The following is a 23,670-nucleotide window of genomic DNA, read 5'->3' as shown; positions in this document are numbered from 1 at the left end:
GATTATTTCTCGCATTCTTGGAATTCAAGGAGATAAAGAGTAATGACTTCATTGTTATACCCCAAGTATTCTCAAGCATGTTGAGATCCTTATTAATGTGCTATAACTTCTCCAACGTGACAGTGACTGTTTTCCAGGAACGTCCTGGAAGCATATGTTAAAGATACACATAACGTTGGAGACAGTTAATCCATATAATTTACTGGTGACCCCCCAGGCTTGTGGGGAGCTTGCGTGGTGACAGTGCCCAGCCAGTCCCTTGTCCAGATGTGTGTAGCCACCCTTAGACCCGGTGTGCTCTTGTTATTAGAGCAATTTCTTTCCTTTAAAAAAATACTGTGTTTGAGTTTTAATTGGAATCAAGCTAAAAATTGACCCCATGAGAATATACAGATGCATTTTTCTCACGTGTCTCATTTCTAGTTCACCCACCTCCTCGTTCTCTCATCCTCTTTTCTCCATGTCCTGAATAAGCTGCCTCCTCGTGGTTAATATTCTTTTCTTAAGATCAAAGCCAATTATTTTACAGAAGTCACCGTGTGGAAGTGCTCATTTTCTGTTTATTAGGCTGTCAGTAGGACCCCCCAGTAAAGCTCTTTCTGGAACAAGTCCTGTGATAGTGGAATCATGGCAGTATGGAAGAAGTAAGTGAACTGGTTAATCATAAAACTAAAACAACCAACACTGTTGGCCCGTCTATGTGTGAGGCATATATTATCTCATTTAATCGTCATAACAACTCTATGAGATTCCTACTATGATACCATATCCCCATTTAACAGATGAAGAAGAATAGAGGTTAAGTAATGTGTCCAAAGTCCCATGACTGTAGGGGTCTGGTTTGAGGGTCTCTGCCCATAGCCGCTCATGTACTTGCTGTGGGAAGATTGAGTGCTCATAGCTTAGCTGTGTGTCTTGTTCTCACCTTTAAACTAGAATATTGGACTAGATCATCTCTGAGTTCACATTTAGCCCTAAAGTTTTATAATTCTTGGTAATTGTAATAAAGTGTTTGAAGTTTACGCCAGCAGACAAAAGGCAAAATTCTCAAAACATCCTCCGTCCCTCCTCCCACCAAATAATTTTCATTGTTATCACACTCGATGAGAGCACAGTGGAAAGAATTCCAGCAGTCACATCCAATAATATCCATCGTTTCATGAAGAATTGGTTACCACTCATATGCCAAAAAAGGCTCTGTGTGGCTTTTTGACACCTCCACGGTGGTCCCCAGGAAACGGGTATCTGGGGGGAGGAACGTTCGTCAGGGGGAGAGTGGAGGGTCTGTTTTTAACTTGAGACCCTTTGTAGAGTTGCTTCCTCCTCTGTTGTCTCCAGTTGTAGGAAATGAGATTTCACCTCGCTCTCATTCACCAACGTGGCATCGTGGTTCATGAAGGAAATTTTCTCTTGGTTGCTGTTGACGTGTTTTACAAAAGGAGGTTCGATGTGCTCTGTGAGAGGATGGCATGTGGCAGCTTTTTGTGTCACTCTTTGACATGTGCCAGCCGATGTGAAGTGACATGTGGTGACAGAGTCACGCTGGGGGCCAGCACTTGCTTTTGTGCTGATAAAACAGGTAGCCTTTCTGTGGAGAGTCAGGAGCGGGGGCATGGGCTGGCCTCTTCGGGAAGAAAGGATGTGTCACCGCATGCGTTTTTAGAGGCAAGGGTGTGGCGTGAACCACCACCTCCAGCCAGTTGTGCACGTGAGCTTGACCTTTGGTGACTGACAGCTGTCACAAAATCTGTCGGGCTGTCCCTGCCCCTGCAGCCAAGCAGCTCTCTCACAACCATATCTACAGAACCCTCCACCGCTGTTTCCCGGGAGACTTGAGGATGCGGGCACGCTCAGCAGGTTCTGTGTTCCCTGTTTCTATCTCTTAATGGAACATTTCGAATATACGAACAAATGTAAACAGTAACATAGATGTACATACAAGCACCCACCAACCCAACTTGATCAAATCTTAACATTTTGCCGTATTTGCATCTGATCTCTGTCTCTGTCTCTGTCTCTGTCTCTGTCTCTGTCTCTCTCTCTCTCACACACACACACACACACACACACACACACACACACACACGCAGATAAATAAATCATTGCAGACCCCCTCATCATTCCCAGTTCCCCAGGGATGGGTTTACTGTGAAGCTAATGAAACTTAAGATGTTGGTCCCTTCCTTCCACAATCCCTAGGAGAGGCCCTAGCACAGTGTTTCCATGATTATGTGTTTTAGTAAAAATTTGTAAAATGCGCAAAAGTAAGAGATTTTAGCTGCAATTGGTGAAATCACCATCTCTTTCCACTCTGACCTTGCTTCCATCACACGTTCCCGCCTGTGTCCAGAGGATTGGACTGTTCTCAGATACTCGAGCATCTGGATAAGGGGAGGCTGACATTGGGCATGCATTTAGGTTGGGTTTAGCAGGATATATTTACATGCCTCCCAGTTACTTCACTGTATTTTTAAGTTACCGCTAGACGTCCCGGTGGAGGCACAGCTTCCAGGAACACCCTCCCCGCCCACTGTTCCCGCTCACCAGCAACAGGACACACAGGCACAGGACCGGAGGTCATGGAGTAACATGGATGTGTCCTGTGGTGCCCACACGTGATGTCAGTGGGTGGTAGAAGAGAAACAGTTTGAAAGGTATAGAGCCAGAAACTAGTCTATGGAAAAAATGTCACGTCATTCAACAAGTAAAATTATAAGCAATTTATTCTACTCTTATCAACCCCAACTCAAATTGGAAGTGCTCTCCTATTAGGAATATACTTGATAATGTAGCATGTGCAGTGATAAACACATCGTATTTTCTGTTCAAAACTCTGTGTTCATGTTTCAAAGAGCGCCTCCTATTGTGTCTGCTGTGACCCCACAAACCTGGGGCCTGCTTAGATATTGGATTCTGTTCCCCTTTTGGTTTGGTGTTTCTCATTCTCTTGCATGTTGTTTTTACCATATGTGTGTGTGTACACTTGTTTTCTAGCTATGTCTTTATATAACTGTTATTAATTCAGTACATATACTTCTACAACTTGCCTTGTTTTCAGAAGTTGTTTTGAGATTTATCCATTTTGATACATATAGCTCTTGTTTATTCATTTTCATTGCCATTTATAGTATTTCATGGTGTGACTATACCATAATTTATTTGTCCTATCCTGTCAGTGGACGCTGGGTTATAATAATGACTAAATGGAAGTGAACAGCATACAGTGAAAATCTTATTCATCTGAGTGAGAGGTTCTTTATAGCTGTGGTCTGCAAACTCTTTTTGCTCAGGTATTCCCTAAAAGAATTTTGAAAAACTGTGTACATCTTCATACATTCTTTAATTGGCATCTAAACTATTTCAACCCAAGTTTATGTAGTTGGAAAGGATTTAATTTGCATACATTGTAATATAGATATTTAAAGATAAAACTGAAGATTGAAAAAGAATTCAGTGAAATGAAAATAGTATAGTGATTTGACTCTCACTGGCATCCATTTAAATAATATACTACTAAGATATTCTTTAATAGATAGTTTATATTACTCCCTTTGAACTTGAAATTACGTTCTTTTCCATTCTTAGAATTTTATCTTAATGCAATATATTTTTAGGCTTGACAGTCTTTTATTGATAATCTCATCAAATTTCTTACTGATTCAGAGGAGTTCTAAGTGATTTCTGGATATCATGCTCCTGTTGTTTTGTGAGTTTAAGTATCTTTTACTAGTTGTGGCTTATCTTTGTTCTGTGTTTTTGGATGTTTTTTGTTGTACTAGGTTTTTAATTTTAATGCAATTTATTAATATTTCCTTTATGGCTTGGGGGTTTGTGTGTCTTCTTTAAAATTTTCTTTCTTATCTTAAAGTCATAAAGATAATCTCCTACGTTTTCTTCCAAAGGTTTTAAAGTTTTCATATTTAATTCTTTCATTTGTTTAGAATTTATTTTTGTGTATGGATGTCTTAGAGAAATCTAATTTTATTTTTTTTCCAAGGGAATACCCAGTTGTCATAGGACTGTTTTTAGGTAGTTCATCCTTTGCCAACTGATGGTTTCTGCCAGATTCCTGTATATATCTAGCTCTATTTTATTCCTTGCGTGTACTTGTTCCTTGAGATTTTGAACAAGCAGGGGCTTTTTTTGCTTAGCTTACATTATTTTGTATACCTCACTGGTAACCAGCACTACAGTTATACCCACGCAATTTGTTTAGTTAATATTTCACAAACTTGACCTGAATGTGAGTGGATAGGTTTGTCTTGGCAAAATTTATATGGCTTAGCCTCATAGTAAACACTATAAATCTTAATGTTAAAATATGAATGAATGAATTGATGAATGAGTTATGTGATAGAATTATTGAAGGATGCTTGTTATAGCTTAGATTATTACTGGATTATCTTGTACTGTAGGATGCAGGAAATTGATCTCATTAATGGATTTAGCTTTCTAGGAAGCCATTTTCTTTTAGCAGAGCAGTATTTCTCAAAATGTGGTCTAGCAGAATCACATGGGAAGTGTATTAAAATGCAGATTCCTGGATCTTACCCCAGATCCACTGAATCAGACACTGTGGGAGTGAGATCTGAGCTCTCCAGGAGATTCTTATGCTCATCAAAATTTAAGAGTCACCGGTTTAATAAAATGTCATTCAGAGCCCCTATTCAGATGTTGTACCCAACAGAGCAGTGTCATTTAGGCTGCCTCACCTCTTCTAGCAAAGCCATCACACTTGCAGGTCAAAACACATTAGAGGGGAGAGAACATTGGCCTGGGATTGGATCCTGGAGTCCCATATTCCAGGCTTCTTTGGAGGTCATGTGACCTCCTCGTGCATGTTTTTACTTCCTTGTGTATTAATTTCCCCATCTGTGGCTCTTCCTGCTTGTTGGAGAGGTACAATTAAATTGGCCATGTTCGTTGGTAGGGGAGAGAGAGAAAATTAAACCCAGACCAGAAGCCCTGCCAGCAGCCCTCTTGTTCTCTCCCCATAAATCTAAATAGCATTCAGGTAGCAGTTGCAATGTACAGATATTTTGTCATCAGCTCAGAGCAAAGTGACCCTTTCTGAAATTTGGCTTTGGGGTCCCAGCCTGGAAACTGCCGTCACTGCCATTTGTAGGTTGTCGGCCACTCAAACAACTGTTTACACAGACCGCCTGAGGGTTGGTGGACCCATCGTGCTATGCTAAAGACAACTGAAGAATTTTATTCAAACCAGCCTTTTTAGTAGAGTCATTTGGACTTCTAGGTATTAAAAGAATAAATAAAAGAGAACTGACAGTTCCTGTTTGTTTGAGAAGTGCTTTGCCCAGAGTCCTAAAATCCAGCCTCAGGAACTGGTTCATCACGTCTCCAAAATTCTCCAGCTTTTTCTCTTTGCAGTAATTCAGTCTGAATGAACATACACTCGGAGTATATGAACCGTACAACTGGTTTTAAGCAGAGATGAAGCTGGGATCATCCCCACCTCCAGCCTGAATGGTACAATCATTTATTATGTCATTCTGCTCGGCGGTGGTGGCAATTAAAGCTCCCAAAGTATGAAATGTTTTCATCAAGTCAGGCATTAAAAATATCGGCCTGTCAGAGGGGGCAGCGGACCCGTGCTTTACTGCAGCTATTCTTCAGCTACACCAGGGCATGAAGTGGTGAAAAGCATTCATTTCATGCAGTGGGAAAATAAGGCCAACTTCCGCTTTAATCTTTATTATGAGGAGGCTAGTCCCTGTTGGAATGTAATGAGTGGCTGCACCCCATTTAGCTTAAAGTAACAGATCTATATAGACTTGTTAATTTGTAGATAAATACGGGTTTTCTACCATTGACGTTTCTTGATCCACACAAAGTGGTTATATTAATACTGAAACATTATTAATCAATATTTTGCTGTTTAAAAATACATCAGTAGGACTACCCAATTACCTTTAAGTATCTATCAAAGGGCACAAAGCAATCTGACGTATACTAAAAGTCCATTAGAAGTTGCCAGACATATTAATTAAAATTTCTAGTTCCAATGAACTTCACAGTGTGCATAAAGATTTCTGCTTTGGGTGACAAATGGTTACAGGCTAACCGAGAAGCTGAAGCTGGCAAATCTATTTGGGGACATGGGAGCGTCTTGGGGTTTTTTGAAAATAAAGTCTGGGATGACTTTATCTTACTTGAATCCAACATATAAAGGGCTATTACTCAGGACTGTGAATGGGAAGATGCAGGCTTCTCTCCTGTGTGTGTGTGTTGAGGGGAAGGGAGGAATTCTCATAATTTGAAATTAAACGTTACCAAAGTGGTAGTGGTGCAGGAAAAACTTCACTGGAGGTTAAAGACAAAACAAAACACTAAGACGTGTCTAATACAGCCCTTTCTGATCCTGCTGTGTGGCTGGGCATCGTTGAACTTGATCAATCTGGTTGTGGTAGAAGCCCACAATGAATGATCCCCACTGCATGGTCTCTGCCCCTTCAATAGCTATTTGTACTAATGGAAGGCTCTGAATTTGTGCCGAGAGGTAAGTAATCTTTTGTTCTGTCATCCAGCAATACCAATAAGCTTTCCTTTCAAACTTCAGTTCTCACTGCCAACAGCCCAGCCACATCTCTCGTCTGAGAAGACTCATTTAACCAAACTATTTACCAGACCGACCCCAGAATCACAGACGGTCCAGGAGCTTAAAGAAAAAGAGAAGGCCAAATGTGAATGCTGTCCCCCCGCCCTCAGTCCCCCACACTTGGGTTCTGTGCATCTGGTTACCTATTTCAAGGAGAGAGACGGAGCATAAGCCCTTATGGTCCAGGAATGGGATTTACAGTAATGTGCTCACTAACCAAAACTCAACAACTAAGACCTGGATGCCCTGAGGAACTTGCTATAATGGTACTGGATGCTACAGCCTCGTACATTTCTAATGACTTTGTCAGAAAGTGGCAGCCTCATCAGATCTAAAGGAGGCGGCATTTAGATATGAGATCCACACTTAAGCATCACGTACCTGCATTGCTTGTTTGGGGATATGCTCTCCCCCCGCCCCTTGGCGCTTGTACCTGGGCCATTATCCAGCACAAGTCATCCACCAGACTAGTGTTAGGTGTAACTGATTGTCATTCAACGCAAGTGAAATCTTCAGTTGAACATTAGTCGCTGCTTTAGACATGTTAGCTTCAAGTGGAAGCAGTCAATTATAGACCAGAGGTTTTATGGCTACATTATTACCATCATACGATTAGGTTTTCAGCAGTAGCGTTCTGTGTGATCGATCTGTGCCAGGACATTGATGGATAGCTTTGTTCTTCAAATGTCAAATATGTGAGACTTCTGTACTTTATGTATTTACTGACACACACGTCTCTTGTGGATACCTTTTCCCCTCTGTGATGTTCAGTTTTAGCAGACGATTGTGATCACTTTCCTCAGAAGACTGTGTGGGGTTTGTAGTCACATTTATAATTTCTATTCTCTCTCCAGTGAGAAGCACTCCTGAGTTATTGGTACTTTAAAAAAGTCTTCACCACACTAAGAGGACCTCTCATTGGTGTCCAGAAATAGATGTAGACAGCTGCTTTTCTTTTAACTTCCTAGTATGCAGACACCATACTAGAAATTAATTCCCAATTTCAGGGTATAGGTTAGACTTCCAAAACTTTGATGCTCTGTTATTATGCTATTTGACCTATCTTTCTTAAAGCTACGTTTAATTTTTGCTTTTCTTTTTACAAATGTATTTCTAAGTCAAATCTCTGAATTGCATAAGCCACCACTATAACCCTCAAACATCACTAAATATGTTCCCACTTTTAATATTGAACAGAACTTCTTATGTGAAATCCTTGAAGGGCTCATAGAAGACTCTAGGCGATGGGTCTCCTTTCAGTTAAAACTAATAGCTCTTAAATCTAACATCTGTCCCATGCAATAAATAAAGTAGGAACTGGGAGAAACTTGTTCCCCAACAAATGGCCAAGTGAGCTTCCATTTTGTTTTGTTTTCTTTCAAGAGCTCCTTGGAGGGTACCCTATGGCCCTGGGGATGCCAGCTTTCTCACTGATTCAAAGCAGTCCCCATTTCTACTCTAGGAACTATAGTTCTACCATATTTTTTGCCTTAGGAACGTTCTCAACTCTCTGGGGCCTTTCATTAGCTAACACCACAGAGAGGAGACCATCCAGTCTTTCCTGGTAAGAGAGGCAGCTCTAGACACATCAAGGGAAATTCTTAGGAGCTGTTCATTATTCATTTTCTAAGCCCAAAGGGTCAAAGGCTAATACCTGTGTTTGACAGTATCATGGTACAAAGGCTAAATCACAGAGACATAAGGTCTGGCTTTTTGTGGTTCTTCCTGTGTCTTGAAACAGGATTTTCTGCAACATAGAGCCTCTTGCACGAATGCAGGGGTGTTTGGGGACCCGGGTCTTCTTCCTGTAGGGCAGAAATTCATAGCTGCTTTGTTCCCCTCCATCCCTTCCCCACCCAAGGGCAGCGTGGCTGGCCATTCTGAGGCTAGCTTGCTCACTTCTATTGTCCCTGAATGCCCTAGCAAAAGGGTGACTCTGTACCTCTGGCATGTCCAGGGGTGCTGAAAGTAGCATTAGCAGCTGGCCTGCGTCCTGGCACTTGTGCTGAATGTCATTCTGATCTCGCTAGGCATAAAGCTGATGGAATCGTCTTGACCCCCAACACTCATATCCAGCTTCAGCCAATGGTTTAATGTAACCGGTCAAGTGGCCATTTCTCAAAGAAACTAGCTAACGTGCAAGTCCAGATCTCTAACAGAAAAGGCACTCTTTGAAGTTTGAAGAAGTTTTGGGGTAGAACACATACATTTTGCCTAAACTATACCTGTTTTTATTAAGCAAATAGCTAAGTGGAAATATCAGGCTCTAGGAGCTGCCATTGTTCTCATTTAGCCCAGGGTTCTTAATTTATGTGTACTTCAGGGACACACCACGTACATCAGTGACACAACCACTTTGTAGCTGATATGCTCCTGTGAGAAACTGAGGAAAGAAACATTCCAGAAGCAGTCTTAAGAGTGCTGGGTTACCCACTGCCTCAGCCTGCCTCAGCAGCCTTAGAGCATCCGGTGGACAGGAGCCAGGTGGGAGAACGCCTCCGGGGAGGAGATGTGGCTTGGTGCCCACCGAACACCATGCGGAGATAGCTATATTTACTCTGCAAATACTGCCGGAGACAGAGCCGCAGATTAAGTTGCACAGACACAATGGAGGTCCTGGCTAAGGAATTTTAATGTAAAAATTCTGGGGTTTTAAACTTAATCCTTGAGCTAACTGGTGTAGTCCTTCAGATGGAGATCTAACTAGAGTTATACTGGGGCTCAGAAGGGTAAATGTGCGAATGCATTTGGAACCAACGTAAAGCTAGAGATGAGATGAGCAGGGACACTTGCCAACACACCATTAAAATAAAACCCAGAGGTTCGCTGAGGTGCACGTCGAGGGGCGCACACACGCCTGTCCTGCCGTCTGCTTCCTCTGCAGCTCACAGGAGGCCACGGCAGGTTGATGGGGGAGGGGCCTTGTCTTAGCCCACCTGAGAAGAGCCTGGGCTGGGACTACCTGGCAAATCTAGTCTGGGCTGAATTATGAAGTTGCACTGGGAACACAGGCGAAGAAAGTCTTCTCCTCAGCAAGATCTTCATGGAGTGAGGCCGGAATGAACCACCCACTAGAAGGCACCTCTTAGGGACTGCACTCCAGAAAATGTGACCAGAAAGCCTAGATTTATCAGGAAGATAAGTGGGTGTGCAGGTAGATAGTAAAAAGAATGACTTAACTGACTGAAGACCAGGGAATTCCAAGTCTTATCATTGGTAGTACCTGGGAGCTTTGTAAAAATACAGATTCTCAGAGGGTAGGACAGAAAGAACCCAGGAATCTGTGTTTTGGGGGTTTTTATTTACTTTTTAAAACTTTCTTCTCCAAGGGATTCTGATGCCCCCTGGGTTTGGTCACTGCTCGAAGGAACCAACTTTTCAAACACTTAAAACCTGTTTGCAAGCCATATAGCACAGGGAGATCAGCTCCTTGCTTTGTGACCACCTAGAGGGGTGGGATAGGGAGGGTGGGAGGGAGATGCAAGAGGGAGGAGATATGGGGATATATGTATATGTATAGCTGATTCACTTTGTTATAAAGCAGAAACTAACACACCATTGTAAAGCAATTATACTCCAATAAAGATGTTAAAAAAAAATCTGTTTGCAAAAAAAGAGAAATAATATGCGAATCTTCATTAAAATAGGTCACCTAAGAACCTTTAACCAAACAAAATTTTATTAACCCAACTTGATATGAAATACCTTCTTGCATGAAGCAGAAACATCATTTAAAAAATATATACATATATATAAAATCCAGATTCACAAATCTGGCTAATTAAGATGCACATTCCTTCTCCCCCTCATCTTCTGGAACGTGGCTACACTCACTGTAGACATTCTGCCCAGCTGGTGTCTTTCTCTCCCTGAAATCTGCCCCAGCTTCTGGCTACTGTCTTTTGAGAATGCCCACGCTGTAAATACAAAGCCCTGCCATTATTATTTATGCAGCTTTTGTTTATCTTCCCAAAAGAAACAATTGAGCTGTAGCAGATGAGTGATGGTTGCAGGGCTATGGCGAAGGTAAAAGCCACTGCAGGTGGAGTGGCTTAATGGGGTATTAATTGGGAAGCAGGTGAAGGCAAATAGGTAGCACAGCAGGTATGTAAATAGGCTCGTGGGAAGAAAGGCATTGAATTTTATGCTCTTTAACTAAAAATAAAGGCCTGATATTTAGCTTATCTTCGCTGAAATCCTGCACTGTGAGGGCCCTGACAACCGTCAACATCATCAATGATTCATTATTATCTCAGCATCAGCCAGGCTACTTAATAGGATCTTCAACCTCTTCATTTTTCATTGTTTCAGCTGATTCTTTGGCTTTAGAATGCATACTTTTTCTTCTCTGTATATATATATCATGGGTCAGAACAATTTTTGTAGACTGTATAGCGGAGGTGACACTTCAGCCTGTATCCTACCTTCTGGTAGCATCCTTGTGCTCTGGCTCATTGGAGAAACACAGCACATGTACAGTATGAGTATGGATAATAAGACTACCAAGAGCACATACATCCAAATGCATATTGTCCTTCAAAGTAGTCACCTTGAGAAACTAAACGCTTATTCCAGAGATATCATTGGCTCAAAACTTTTTTAGGAGAACCACTTCATTGGTTACTTTCAGGGCCAATTTGTAGGTGCCCCATATGAAAAAATCCTTATGTATATTCATCACTTATTTTCTACCCCTAAACACTGCCCAACATCATTGCCTTTTTCATGACCACACTTAGTGCTAAATGACATTTGACTTTGAAAATCCATCCCCGATACAGAGGTTTGCTGCTGTTCAGAGTATTCCAAAGAACATGCCTTGGGCTTCTAGGGAAGAGTTCCATGAAACGTCTAGAGTGTTGGCAGCCTCTTTGGGATAAGTGTCCAGCTTCTCAGAGCAATGACTTTGCATGGCACACACTTAGAAATTTCTAAATTTAGGTATGCTAGTTTAAAAGTTCAGGCACATTATTTTAAAGCTACCTTTTAATCTTTATGGTAACTTAGAAAACTGTTAAAAACAAACCACTCCATATTTCCCTTCCAGTTGGTGATATGTTGGTGGAAAAGTGACAGGGAACTTAGGTTCTTGGTTACTTGGTTGGCCCACCTTTATTGTTTTCTCTGGGAAGAAGGAGTATCCGTTTTGAAGATGTGTTTAGCACATTACTGTTGAAATGACTAAATATCAGTGAAGCTTGCACAGGCTGAATATTAGTGGATTAGTTTGTACCCCATAAAATGAATGAGGTTTACATTATCATGCAGATCTTTTCCTGTAGTTGAAGTACTCATTTATTTTATTGCTAATGAGATGTTAGTAATTAAATACCTTTAATTAATGAAAATCAGACAAAAGCGAGGGCTGCTCTTTGTGTCTTCATAAAGATAGTTTGTAGATCTATCTCATTGTAACTTTTGTCTGTAGGAGCACCACAAATCTGAGCTAGTTAGGATCAAGTGTTCTGGTCCAGAGAAAGTCATTAAAAGATTTCGCTTTTGGAAAATTAAAGGAGTAGGCATTTGGGGATGTTATAAAGATGATCTGAGACTGGGAAAAAAATACTCATAAATGAGAGTCAGTCCTACATGTAATGGCACATTTCATGCTTGAAGATGCGACAGCATGGGGTACAATTAATAGTTCTGAAGCAGTGGTTGAGTTCTGGGGTAGGCCCCCGAACACATAATTAGATTATTAAAAATGGCCTGTCTTAGGCTGAATATTACTAAATTGAAATCTAATTATGGCTTTATGATTTTGCTGGAAAATATTTAGCTGTTTTGCTTGAGTCTTCGTAGAAGATCATTTCCTCTTTGCATCAGCATTTGCACTTGTCACAATATATTTTCCAAACAAATCTGACCTCAATTATCTTGAATCAATCTTACATGAGATAAAATATATTTTAATGAGTGTTTTTGTGTCTAATATTGTAATTGTGCCTCTCCATACTTGAGGAATTAAAAGATGGCGATAGAAGACTTTGCAAAATATCTTTTTAATGAGAGGCGTGCCTATTTTAGAAATAACTAAATTGTGCTGTCTTAATACACGGAAAGGCATTATGCTCAATTATGAGCCCGAGTGTGCTGCACGACAGACTTGGTTCAGTTCTCAGTAACTGGCATTGGAACTGCAATAAAGCAGTTGTTTGCAAAGAGATGAGCTTGGAAATTTCATTCACTCCTGCAGTGTGGATTTAAATGCTAAGTTAAATATTTATGAACCCGGGATTTTTATAATTGATCATTGTATGATTTATACACAGTAATTATAATTAGGTTGAAAGAGATTTTAAAAAGCCAGGCTCTTGGTAGCCAAGGCCATTAAATAACGCTAAGCTCCCAAGACAAAAATTAGGTGGGAACCCAGCCATCGAGTTCCGAGCGCCTGTCCCTTTATCCTGTGTACAGTGAGGTACCGCACCTCACCAGGCATCTCACCTGGGCACCAGCTCCTGCATCACCTGCTATCATTTTTCATGCCTTTGTTTCAAACCTAGATGAACATAAACAAGTAGGAAACTTCAGAGATCCAATGTATAACAAAAGGAAAAGGTAGAGGAGGTTGGAAAGGTTAATTAAAAATGTAATGATCCCATTTGCAGAGACAGCACTATTAATCATTTTGCAGCAGCAAGCATGTGACTTACCACTTATAGGAGGCATCTCATTTTTTAAGGTATGGATGGTGGGGGGGGTGGGGGGGCACAGTGTGTACTTTATGGAAACGGAAGCTCTCATGGGTGAACTTGGGGTGAGTGAGCATGGGGTGAGCCCATGACTTGTGGTGAACACTGGATGCAGTCTTCACCAGACAGAAGAATTTTTTCCAGATTCACAGGTATTCAAAATAATTCAGTCACTGTGAACACCAGAGAAAACTTGGGTACGGCTTGAGGCTTAATGTAGTTGTGGAAGGTATAAAAAAAAACGGTGAGGAGGAAATTCATCATCGTGTAATACAATGTGTCTGAAATGGTGTATGAATGACAAAATGGGCTCCAAAGAGCCAACATGTGCCTTTTAAATGTAATTTTTAGCACCCCGGCTGGAAAAGGCCAAGCTCTTGAAGGATCAATTACAAGGGTCACAACCTGTATGATCAGATTTGCCATCTGATCCACGTGGATAGCAGAAGACCAGACTGTAAATGTGCCCTTCCAGAAAAGCTTGCCCTACCTACCCCCTGTGAAGATCTTGGAGCTTTTTATCCATTTTTTATTTGCTGGGATAACACGTTAGAGGGAGCCTATTAGGAGAAGAACAGTAGTTATGTTAACATGGCAATTAATCAAGTCAGAAAGAAAGGGAAAATGGGTTGTGAACTCAATTCTGCAGCCCTAAAAAGAAAGACAGAAAGATACCCGGAAATTGGCAAGCATTTGTAAACAATGGTCTCTCACTGTGTCTTGTGAACTTTCTGCTTAATAAAGCACATCTTCATGTGGGCCATGCAAATTTTAATATAGTTACTGTTCTAGTCTACCTCCTCATCTATAGAAATGGATTTCTAGATCCTTGCATCTGTGTTTCATCCTAAATCATTTTGACTGGTTAGCTGGCCCCGGCATTTGCCAACAGTGGCGTTTTCTAAGTGTAAATAATGAGAGGCTGCCAGCCACAGCGATAGCCTCTTTGATTTGGGACAGTGTGAGGATTGTACTTGGGATAAAGGCAGTTCCTCGCCGCAGAGGAATTTAGAATGTGAAAGCTTCTCCCAGTGCATAACTCATCCTTGACACCTCCACGTCTCCCTGTCGTCGGAGGGATGTTTTACATTTGCTCTGCCTGTAGGTCAGGGTTGAGATCGTTGGTCCGTGTATACTCTTTGGAGCAGCAAACAGCTGAGAGGTCAACGCCATCGAGCGCTGGGTTGTTTTTGCTTTTTGTTTTTTACATTCTGTCCCTGATCAAGTTTTATCCTAAATACTTGATTTTATAATCAGAAAAGGCAGTTTACATTGTAATCATCAAATCAAAAACCTTGAGGTGGGCTTCCCTGGTGGCGCCGTGGTTGAGAGCCCGCCTGCCGATGCAGGGGACACGGGTTCGTGCCCCGGTCCGGGAAGATCCCACATGCCGCGGAGCGGCTAGGCCCGTGAGCCGTGGCCGCTGAGCCTGCGCGTCCGGAGCCTGTGCTCGGCAACGGGAAAGGCCACAACAGTGAGAGGCCCGCGTACCGCAAAAAAAAAAAAAGCATAACAACAGATGGAGGGAGAGATTACAGGTGGAGGAGGTGGGGGGGGCAGCATTTTAATGCTGAGCTCTAAAATGAGCTGTGGAGAGGATGGCACTCAGAGTTACGGTAAAGCTGTTCAGAAGCCTTCCCACGCAGGCCAGAAGGCTTGCATGCCCAGACCATAAACCAGGGGCATGCGAGCTCTCCTCCAGGCCGTGTGTGAGTTGATGGGGAGTTGGGTGTGACTCAGTGGCCTAAACTGAATCCTTCTGCCCATTCCTCCCTCTGCCCTCAAGTCACTGACGTAGCAGTTTTGTGCACTGGCGGACACATTTAATACATACGGGGGATCAATCTTCTTACCAAGTAAAAACTCAACTCTAATTTGTCTGTCCTGTGATTTCAGGAGTGTTTATTTTGAACTTCATTAAGCAGGATACCTGAGAGTTGGAGGTGAATTTGTGAGGACACTAAGAAGGGAGGTGAAATTGGTGCTAAGAGTGGTTTTATATATTCTGTGCATGTGAGACTTTTTTTTTTTTTTTTTTTGCGTTACGCGGGCCTCTCACTGTTGTGGCCTCTCCCGTTGCGGAGCACAGGCTCCGGACGTGCAGGCTCAGCAGCCATGGCTCACGGGCCCAGCCGCTCCGCAGCATGTGGGACCGGGGCACGAACCCGCGTCCCCTGCATCGGCAGGCGGACTCTCAACCACTGCGCCACCAGGGAATCCCCTGATTTTTAAATATTAAACCAACCTTGCATTTTGGGATAAACCTTAATTGGTCGTCGTACATTATCCTTTTAACATATTGCTACATTCTATTTACTAAACTTTTTGAATCTATATTTGTAAGGAATATTAGTCTGTAATTTTCTTCTTTTTTCTTCATCATATTCTGCTATTTGGGTAATGCTGGCCTCGTATATCAAGTTGGGAATGGTTATGACAATGTTGTGTGTGAATGAGAATCGTAAGCAAAAAGGAAGTCACACATTTCCCTGTAATCTGGGAATCAGTTCGTCGTTTCTTGCCTCTCTGAATGTGCCAGGTCGTGCATTCTGGAATTTGTCACAGGCTCTGAAATCATGATAAAGAGATGGTGCTCTGGCAGCGTCATTTATGGATGAAAACAGAATCAGCTCAAAGTGAGGCTGAGGTACACCAGGTGCTAAATGGAGTGAACTCAGAGCAATTGGTTTGGACATTAAATCGTTCACCCTATTCCCACTTCATGCAAAACTTTTCCTTTGATATGTTGCTTTTCTTTTTTGATAATACCAAGAGGAAAACAATTATTTAGTATTTTATGGAGTTTTAACAACTTTGAAAAGGAAGTAAACATTATTTAACAAAGCAGGCATACACTAGGTCAATTTTTTTTCTTTCAGTTTTCTTGAGATATAATTGACATACAGCACTGTATAAGTTTAAGGCATACAGCATAATGACTTGACTTATATATATTTTGAAATGATTACCACGATAAGTTTACATCCATCACCTTATATAGATACAGAAAAAGAAGAAAAAAATGTCTTTTTCCTTGTGATGAGAACTTTTAGGGTTTACTCTCGCAGCAATTTTCAAATATATCATACAGCAGTGTTAACTATAGTTATATGTTGTACATTACATCCCCAGTACTTAATTATCTTATAACTGGAAGTTTGTACGTTTTAACTACCTTCATCCAATTCCCCCACCCTCTCCCCTTGCCTCTGATAACCACAAATATGAGGCTTTTTTTCCTATGAGTTTGTTTTTTATTTTTGTTTTTTGGGGTTTCACATATAAGTAAGATCATACAGTATTTGTGTTTCTCTGTCTGACTTACTTTACTTAGCATAATGCCCTCCGAGTCCATCCATGTTGTTGCAAACGCCAGTATTTCCTTCCTTTTATGGCTGAATAGTGTTCCATTGAAAAATATATACCACATTTTCTTTGTTTATTCCTTGGTGAATACTTGGCTATTGTAAATAATGCTTTAATGAACATGGGAGTGCAGGTATTTCTTTGATAAAGTGATTTTGTTTCCTTTGGAAACAAAAACCCAGGAGCGGAATTGCTGGATCATATGGTAGCTCTGTTTTTAATTTTTTGAGGAACCTCCATACTGTTTTCTATAGTGACTGTACCAATTTACAATCCCAGCAGCTGTGCACAAGGATTCCCTTTTCTCCACCATCTCACCAGCATTTATTATCTCCTTTGATGACAACTGTTCTAACAGGCCTGAAGTGATACCTCATTGTGGTTTGATTTGCATTTCCCTACCAATCAGCATCTTTTCATGTACCTGTTGGCCTTTCATATACCTTCTTTGGTAAAATGTCTCTTCAGGTCCTTTGCCCATTTTTTTACTTAGGTTATTATCATTACTGTTACTTTTACTATTGAGTTGTATGAGTTCTTTATATATTTTGGAAATTAACCCCTTATCAGAACATGATTTGCAAATATTTTCTCCTATTCCACACGTCACCTTTTCCTTCTATTGATGGTTTGCTTTGCTGTGCAGAAGCTCTCTAGTTTGACGTAATTCTACTTGTTTATTTTTTGTTGTTATTGCTTGTGTCATATCCAAAAAGTCATTGCCAAGACCCACGTCAAGGAGCTTTGTTCCAGGCCAATTTTTTAAAACTTATGTATTATACGGAGAACTTTCAGAGAGAAATAAATGTTCTGGACCTCATGTGTTAAGTTTATTCTTATTATAATTTTATTTGAAGTTTATAAACATAAAACTATCAGCTCTTCTTTGCTTTTATACAATTATAAAGGCAACACACACCAATTAGATATGAGCAAAACTTTTAAAACAATGAAATACAAATTAATAACAGATTTCATATGAGGAATGGTATTGTTTTGCTGAAACTAAATTGGTGCTTACCATCAGGATGTAGTTCTGTTTCAGCATGAGTTCTTTTGAGTTTGACAGGCCTACATTACTGTGTGCCATGTGATGACTTAATTTTTCTGTCATTTTTCTCCATTTGAACTTACATGAGCTGTTTGTTCATATATCCCTGGCTACATCATTTAAGTATTAAGTCAACCCGTGTGCCTCTATTTTCTTTTTAGCCAGAGATCATAAAATACCATTGAACACCAATGCAAGTTATTGGAAATGGTGTTCGGATGTCCAACCTTAAGGGCCTAATCCAGATGATCCAGAATCTGGTCATATTAATTTATTTTAGATTATCATCCCCAAATGCATAATTTAGAAATCTCCTAGCTAGCTGTAGACCTTCAAGAATATCAATCACTGTTGCCAGTGGGCCCAACAGCACATCATTAGAAAGTCTCAAAAGAGAAAAAGGCTAGAAGTGTCACCAAAGCCTGGTGGAGGCCCTGGTGATCTGTCAGGACACATGGTGAATATTTCACTCCTTGAGTCCTGAAGTGCCTGAGTGGGAAAACAGAGGAGAGAAGCCACTTTGGGAAAGTCATGTTGGAGAAAATGCACCAGGGGTGCTTGTTAAACCAGCAGGATGTACGTGCAGCTTCTGGCTTCCTGCACTGCTCACCTAAGAAGGGCTGAATGTCTTGTTTATTGCCTTCCCCATGAAATTGTTGAATTCAGATGTCATAGGCAGAAACACACACCTGGGGCATCATAAAATACTGCTTATGGTACCAGGGTATATCTTTGTGATTCCAGCATGTTGGGTTTTCTTAAAGCAAGACACACCATCACTAGACCAGGGAGAGTTTTTCATTTCCTGAAATGTTGAACTTGTGTCTGTTCTTCTTTTCTTGTACAAAATTTTATTTTATTTTAGTAGAACGTTTAACGTGAGATCTACATTCTTAACAGGTTTCTTTTTTAATTTTATTGAAGTATAGTTGATTTACAATGTTGTGTCTATTTCCTCTGTATGGAAAAGTGACTCAGCCTTACATGTATGTACATTCTTTTCCATATTCTTCTCCACCATGGTTTGTCACAGGATACTGAATATAGTTCCCTGTGCTGTACAGTAGGACCTTGTTGTTTATCCATCCTATATGATAATAGTTTTCACCTGCTGATCCCGAACTCCCATATCTTCTCTCCCCTACCCCCGCTCCCCCTTGGCAACCACAAATCTGTTCTCTATATCTGTGAGTCTGATTTTGTTTTGTAGATATGTTGATTTGTATTATATTTTAGATTCCACATATAAGTGATATCATGTGGTATTTGTCTTTCTCTTTCTGACTTAGTTCACTTAGTATGATAATCTCTAGGTCCCAGTGGGCAGAAGACCTAAATAGGCATTTCTCCAAAGAAGACATACAGATGGCCAAGAGGCACATAAAAAGATGCTCAACATGGCTAAGTATTAGAGAAATGCAAATCAGAACTATATAATGAGGAACCACCTCATACCAGACAGAATGGCCATCATTAAAAAGTCTATGAATAACAAATGCTGGAGAGGGTGTGGAGAAAAGGGAAGCCTCTTACACCATTGGTGGGAATGTCAATTGGTGCAGCCACTGTGGAAAACAGTATGGAGGTTCTTCAAAAAACTAAAAATAGACCTGCCATATGGTCCAGCGATCCCACTCCTGGGCATATACCCAGACAGAACTATAATTTGAAAAGATGCATGCGCCCCTATGTTCATAGCAACACTGTTTACAATAGCCAAGACTGGAAACAACCTAAATGTCCATTGACAGATTAATGGATAAAGAAGATGTGGTTTATATATACAATGGAATATTACTCAGCCATCCAAAAGAGTGAAATGATGCCACTTAACAGATTTTTAAGTGCACAATACAGTATTGTTAAGTGTAGGTGTGATGTTGTAAGGCCTATCTCTAGAACTTATTCATCTTGCATCACTGAAACGTTATACCTCTTGAATAACAACTCCCCATTTCCCCCTCACCTCAGCCTCTGGCAACTACCATTCAACTCTCTGCTTCTGTGAGTTTGGGAGTTTTAGATACCTCATATACGTGGAACCACTCAGTATTTGTCGTCCTGGGACTGGCTTATCTCACTTAGCATAATGTCCTCAAGGCTCATCCATGTTGTTCCCCATGGCAGGTTTCCTTCTTTTATTTAAGGCTGAATATCCCATGTGCCTTTTAGATACCAAATGCACTGCCCTGTCTTTTGGTCCCACCCAACCCAGCTAGACTCGGTCTCCTCTCTTGCTAATTCTCAAATGCTTTCATGGTCCCCACCAACTGGGTGCATGAAGAGAATGAAAGGGGGTTTCAGAACCCATGAAGGGGCTGAGGCCTGAGCAGGAACTTGCTGGGGATTGAATCCCACGATTGTGTGGTGCTTGTCTGCTGCCTTCTTGCTGTCTCTGGAGGGTCCCTGCTACACCTAATCATCAATTTTCCATGGACCATCTCATAACTTGGCTCTAGGAGGTTTTTCCATCACTTCGCCTTGCTTGGCGAAGACCTACATTATGGGAAATGAGCTTAATTTCCCTTGCCCATTCATCTTTTAACTCTTCCCATTAGCCTTGGCACTGCCAGCCCACCCCAGTGAGCCCTGCCTCTTCCGTGCTTTCTCTCCAGGCCTCTCCGTGGGCAGCCTGGCAGTGGACAGCACTGGTTTCTCTGACAGCGTGAGCACAGAGGGCTTGGACAGAAGGCAACATATGTTTTGTGAGATGCCTAAGGCGTGTGGTTTGTAAGCCCATTGAAATTCTATCCAAAATACTAACTGAATTGTTCTAATCTGCAACCTCAGTATTCATAGATCCCAAATTTTCTATGCAGTAAGTTAAGTGGTAATTGAGGTTTGCAAATATTTATGTAATTTATTCTGGTTTTCTTCCAGTGGCCTGTGAGCTAGAACTACAGCTTCGATGTAGTTGCTTCTTCCTGTTTAGAGAGCTAGCATAATATTCTGTCTTCTGGGCTCAAATAACCGTGCAATTACTCTGTAATCATATAGTAATTAACATGTACTATGCGCATTTATTACATGATTATATTCCTGGAGGATTGCATGGCAATCATACTTACATTCAGCATGTCATTTTATATATTATGTAATAAACAAGTATATAATTTGTTGCTTTTTTCTTTTATCCTAATTTCAATTTACCAACCAGGAGCTGGAAACTTGTTCTTCTGTTGCCTTGTTTGTATGTAGTCAGGCAGGTGCCTGAGCTCCTTTGGCCTTACTCAACACCTCCTAATCATACATCTGAGACAACGCTAGGAGCTTGTGTGCTGCCGTGGGCTCCCAGCCTCTGTGCCCCTGATACTTCCTCATTGTCATGAACTCATTAAGTTATTAGCTTCAAGACACAGAGTTGATCAGAGCTGCCAGCACTGCCAGGTGAATGGCCAGATCTCAAGGAAAGCAGAGCAGCCCCAGCACACAGCCCTGTGATCATGCCCACCTTTCTCTCCTTTTGCAGTGGAGCACATCCCGAAAGGGAACAACTGCCTGGACGCCGCCAAGGCCTGCAACCTAGACGACACCTGTAAGAAGTACAGGTCCGCGTACATCACGCCGTGCACCACCAGCATGTCCAACGATGTCTGCAACCGGCGCAAATGCCACAAGGCCCTCCGGCAGTTCTTCGACAAGGTCCCGGCCAAGCATAGCTACGGGATGCTCTTCTGCTCCTGCCGGGACATCGCCTGCACCGAGAGGAGACGGCAGACCATCGTGCCGGTGTGCTCCTACGAGGAGAGGGAGAAGCCCAACTGCCTGAATTTGCAGGACTCCTGCAAGACGAATTACATCTGCAGGTAAGCGCGTGCCAGCAGCCTGGTGATGAAGGAGGTGGTGGAGAGAACCTTTATGCTGCTTCAGTGGCCAGGCTTCTATTTTCTGAATTTCTGCAGGGGGGTGGGGGAGGGGAGTCATTGGGATGGATGGGCCAAAACCTGACCTCTGCCTCCAGCACGAGGTTCTTCAGCAGCTGATCAGCCTTTTGTGCTGAGGAAGGTTCCCGTCTTTAACCTGAGGGAAGCTTTGAGAGGTGCTGGAATGAGGTCAATAGGACTTCGTAAGCGCAGAGGGTCACCTGAGCCCAGGTGAGCTTGAAGGCATGTGCCCCCTCTGTTAGACCTGAGAGCTGCCAGGGGTCAAAAGCGTTAAGTAAGTGGGGTAGCAGGTGCTGGAAATACGGGGGCTCTTGTCATCAAGGTCAGAAAACTGGAAGAGAGCAGCGAGAGGGAGGGATGGAGCCGTGTCCAGCCCCTAAGAGGAGAACTTCCAGAATACCTGGGTCTGCTCTGGGCCATTCAGTCGACGATGTGGCTGAGAATAGATGCCTTCCGTGCTTCCGGATCTCAGCCCCCATCGAAACCTGGCAGTGTTGTTGAAAAGAGTCACTTTTTGGCCATTTATTAATTTATTTTAATGTTTGAAGGACTCCATGAATATATTCTATGTGTGTGTGTGTGTGTGTGTTTTTTTTTAAAGCCAAAAAGCAATATAGAATTAGTAGAGGGAAAGGGAAGTTTCCTCTTGCTCCCAGCCATCACTGTCAACAATTTGATGTGAGTGCTTCCAGAACTTTGGGTTGAATTCATTGCTGATCAGAAAGCAAGTAGATTTTGATAAGCAGAGACTTGACTCTTTGCCGCCTGAGGCAATGCTGGTGCTAGATTCAGAGCACAGGATAGAGATGCAGACGGGGCATCATCGGACAACACCTGTACTTTGCCCCCAGGATAGAGCCAGGAATCTTCAAATGCCTCCGCTGACAAAATCCTGTGCACTTGATAAACGTTCACAGGTGGACATGTAGATGAGGGTGTGACTTTGTGTTTGTTTTCTTGTAAGTTTCCCGTTTCTAGAGCAGAGGGCAGGGAAAAAAACTGATAGTTTGAGGATTCTGGTAAGCTGAGTTTTGTCAGTTTAAGTTTTATTCTGATAGAATGGAGTCCCATTCTTTCCTTAGACTCGCTCTAATAGTGACCAAAGAAAAATAAAAGTCCTTGTTATCTGTAGAACTCCCTCATACTGAAGACTTTTGGGGAGTAATATCCCTCCATTTTTTTTCCAAGTTGGAAGCTATCTGAGGAAGAACTCAGATGGCCTAGCTTGTCTTGGGAGGAGTCAGGTGCTCAGGCAATGCAACTTCTCCAAAGACTCTTCCTCACCTTCACGCCCCTCTTCCATTGAGACCCTCTTAACTGAGGGCTAGGATCAGGGATCACTGTGCTCTAAGGATCCTGAGGAAGAGGCAGGACCTCCTCGCAGCTATAACCTGGGGAAGGCAATCAGCCAGGGACTCTAAGAACGCCCTGCTCGAGATGAATGTGGTGAGGACAGGACCAAGGGAGAAGCTGTGGGAGCTTAGCCTGGCATTAGGATGCCAGGGGACAGAGAATCTGAAGACCTGTCCTCTGAAGACCCCAAGTTCCTGTGTCCCTTTAGTCTTTGAGCAGAGGAATCCCTCTGCTAAAAGCAGGACTTTCCAGGGTCTTCCTTGGCTTGAAGCCAGACAGCCCCTCCCTGTCTCTACGGGAGACATTATCCTGTTCACTGATGGGTCCAAGCCAGGAAGCCTGAAGATGGGAGGCTGCTGTCAGGGGAGGGAATGGAGCAGTGCGTGAGCCCTCCGTCCACTGGACCATGGCTGGCAGGTGGAGAGAGCATGGTGATGGAGCCTTTCCTTCTCTTCTCACGCGGTCTGTCTTGCACGTGAGGTCCAGAGGAGGCTCCTGACACCTCCTGTGCAGGCTCAAAGCCCACCGTGAGGGGTCCATTTGCATTACCTGGCCTGCTCTCTAAAAAGAGAGAATCCTCGGAGAGTTGGTATGAATTAGTCGAATCAGATTGCTTCCCTGCTAAGCTGTGGTGAGAAACAGCTGGAAGTTTGGGAACTTGGTGTGTTCCAAGGAGGTGGCAGGAGGAATCTGCAGATAATGGGA

General features: G+C 42.2%; 1 protein-coding gene across 1 annotated transcript in view; it reads left to right on the top strand.

The window, feature by feature from the left end:
• The window catches only part of GFRA1 (GDNF family receptor alpha 1), a 205,216-nt gene that overhangs the window by 119,165 nt on the left and 62,381 nt on the right, over nucleotides 1-23,670 (top strand). Inside the window, exon 4 of the mRNA XM_027112690.1 lies at nucleotides 21,198-21,534. Within this exon, the coding sequence (XP_026968491.1) occupies nucleotides 21,198-21,534 (337 nt within the window). The remainder of the gene's footprint in view (nucleotides 1-21,197; nucleotides 21,535-23,670) is intronic.

Source organism: Aethalodelphis obliquidens, unplaced genomic scaffold (genome assembly GCF_003676395.1).
Source record: "Aethalodelphis obliquidens isolate GAN/ISIS:26980383/991018 unplaced genomic scaffold, ASM367639v1 scaffold11, whole genome shotgun sequence".
NCBI lineage: Eukaryota > Metazoa > Chordata > Mammalia > Artiodactyla > Delphinidae > Aethalodelphis > Aethalodelphis obliquidens.
This window is presented reverse-complemented; position numbering and strand designations above follow the sequence as displayed.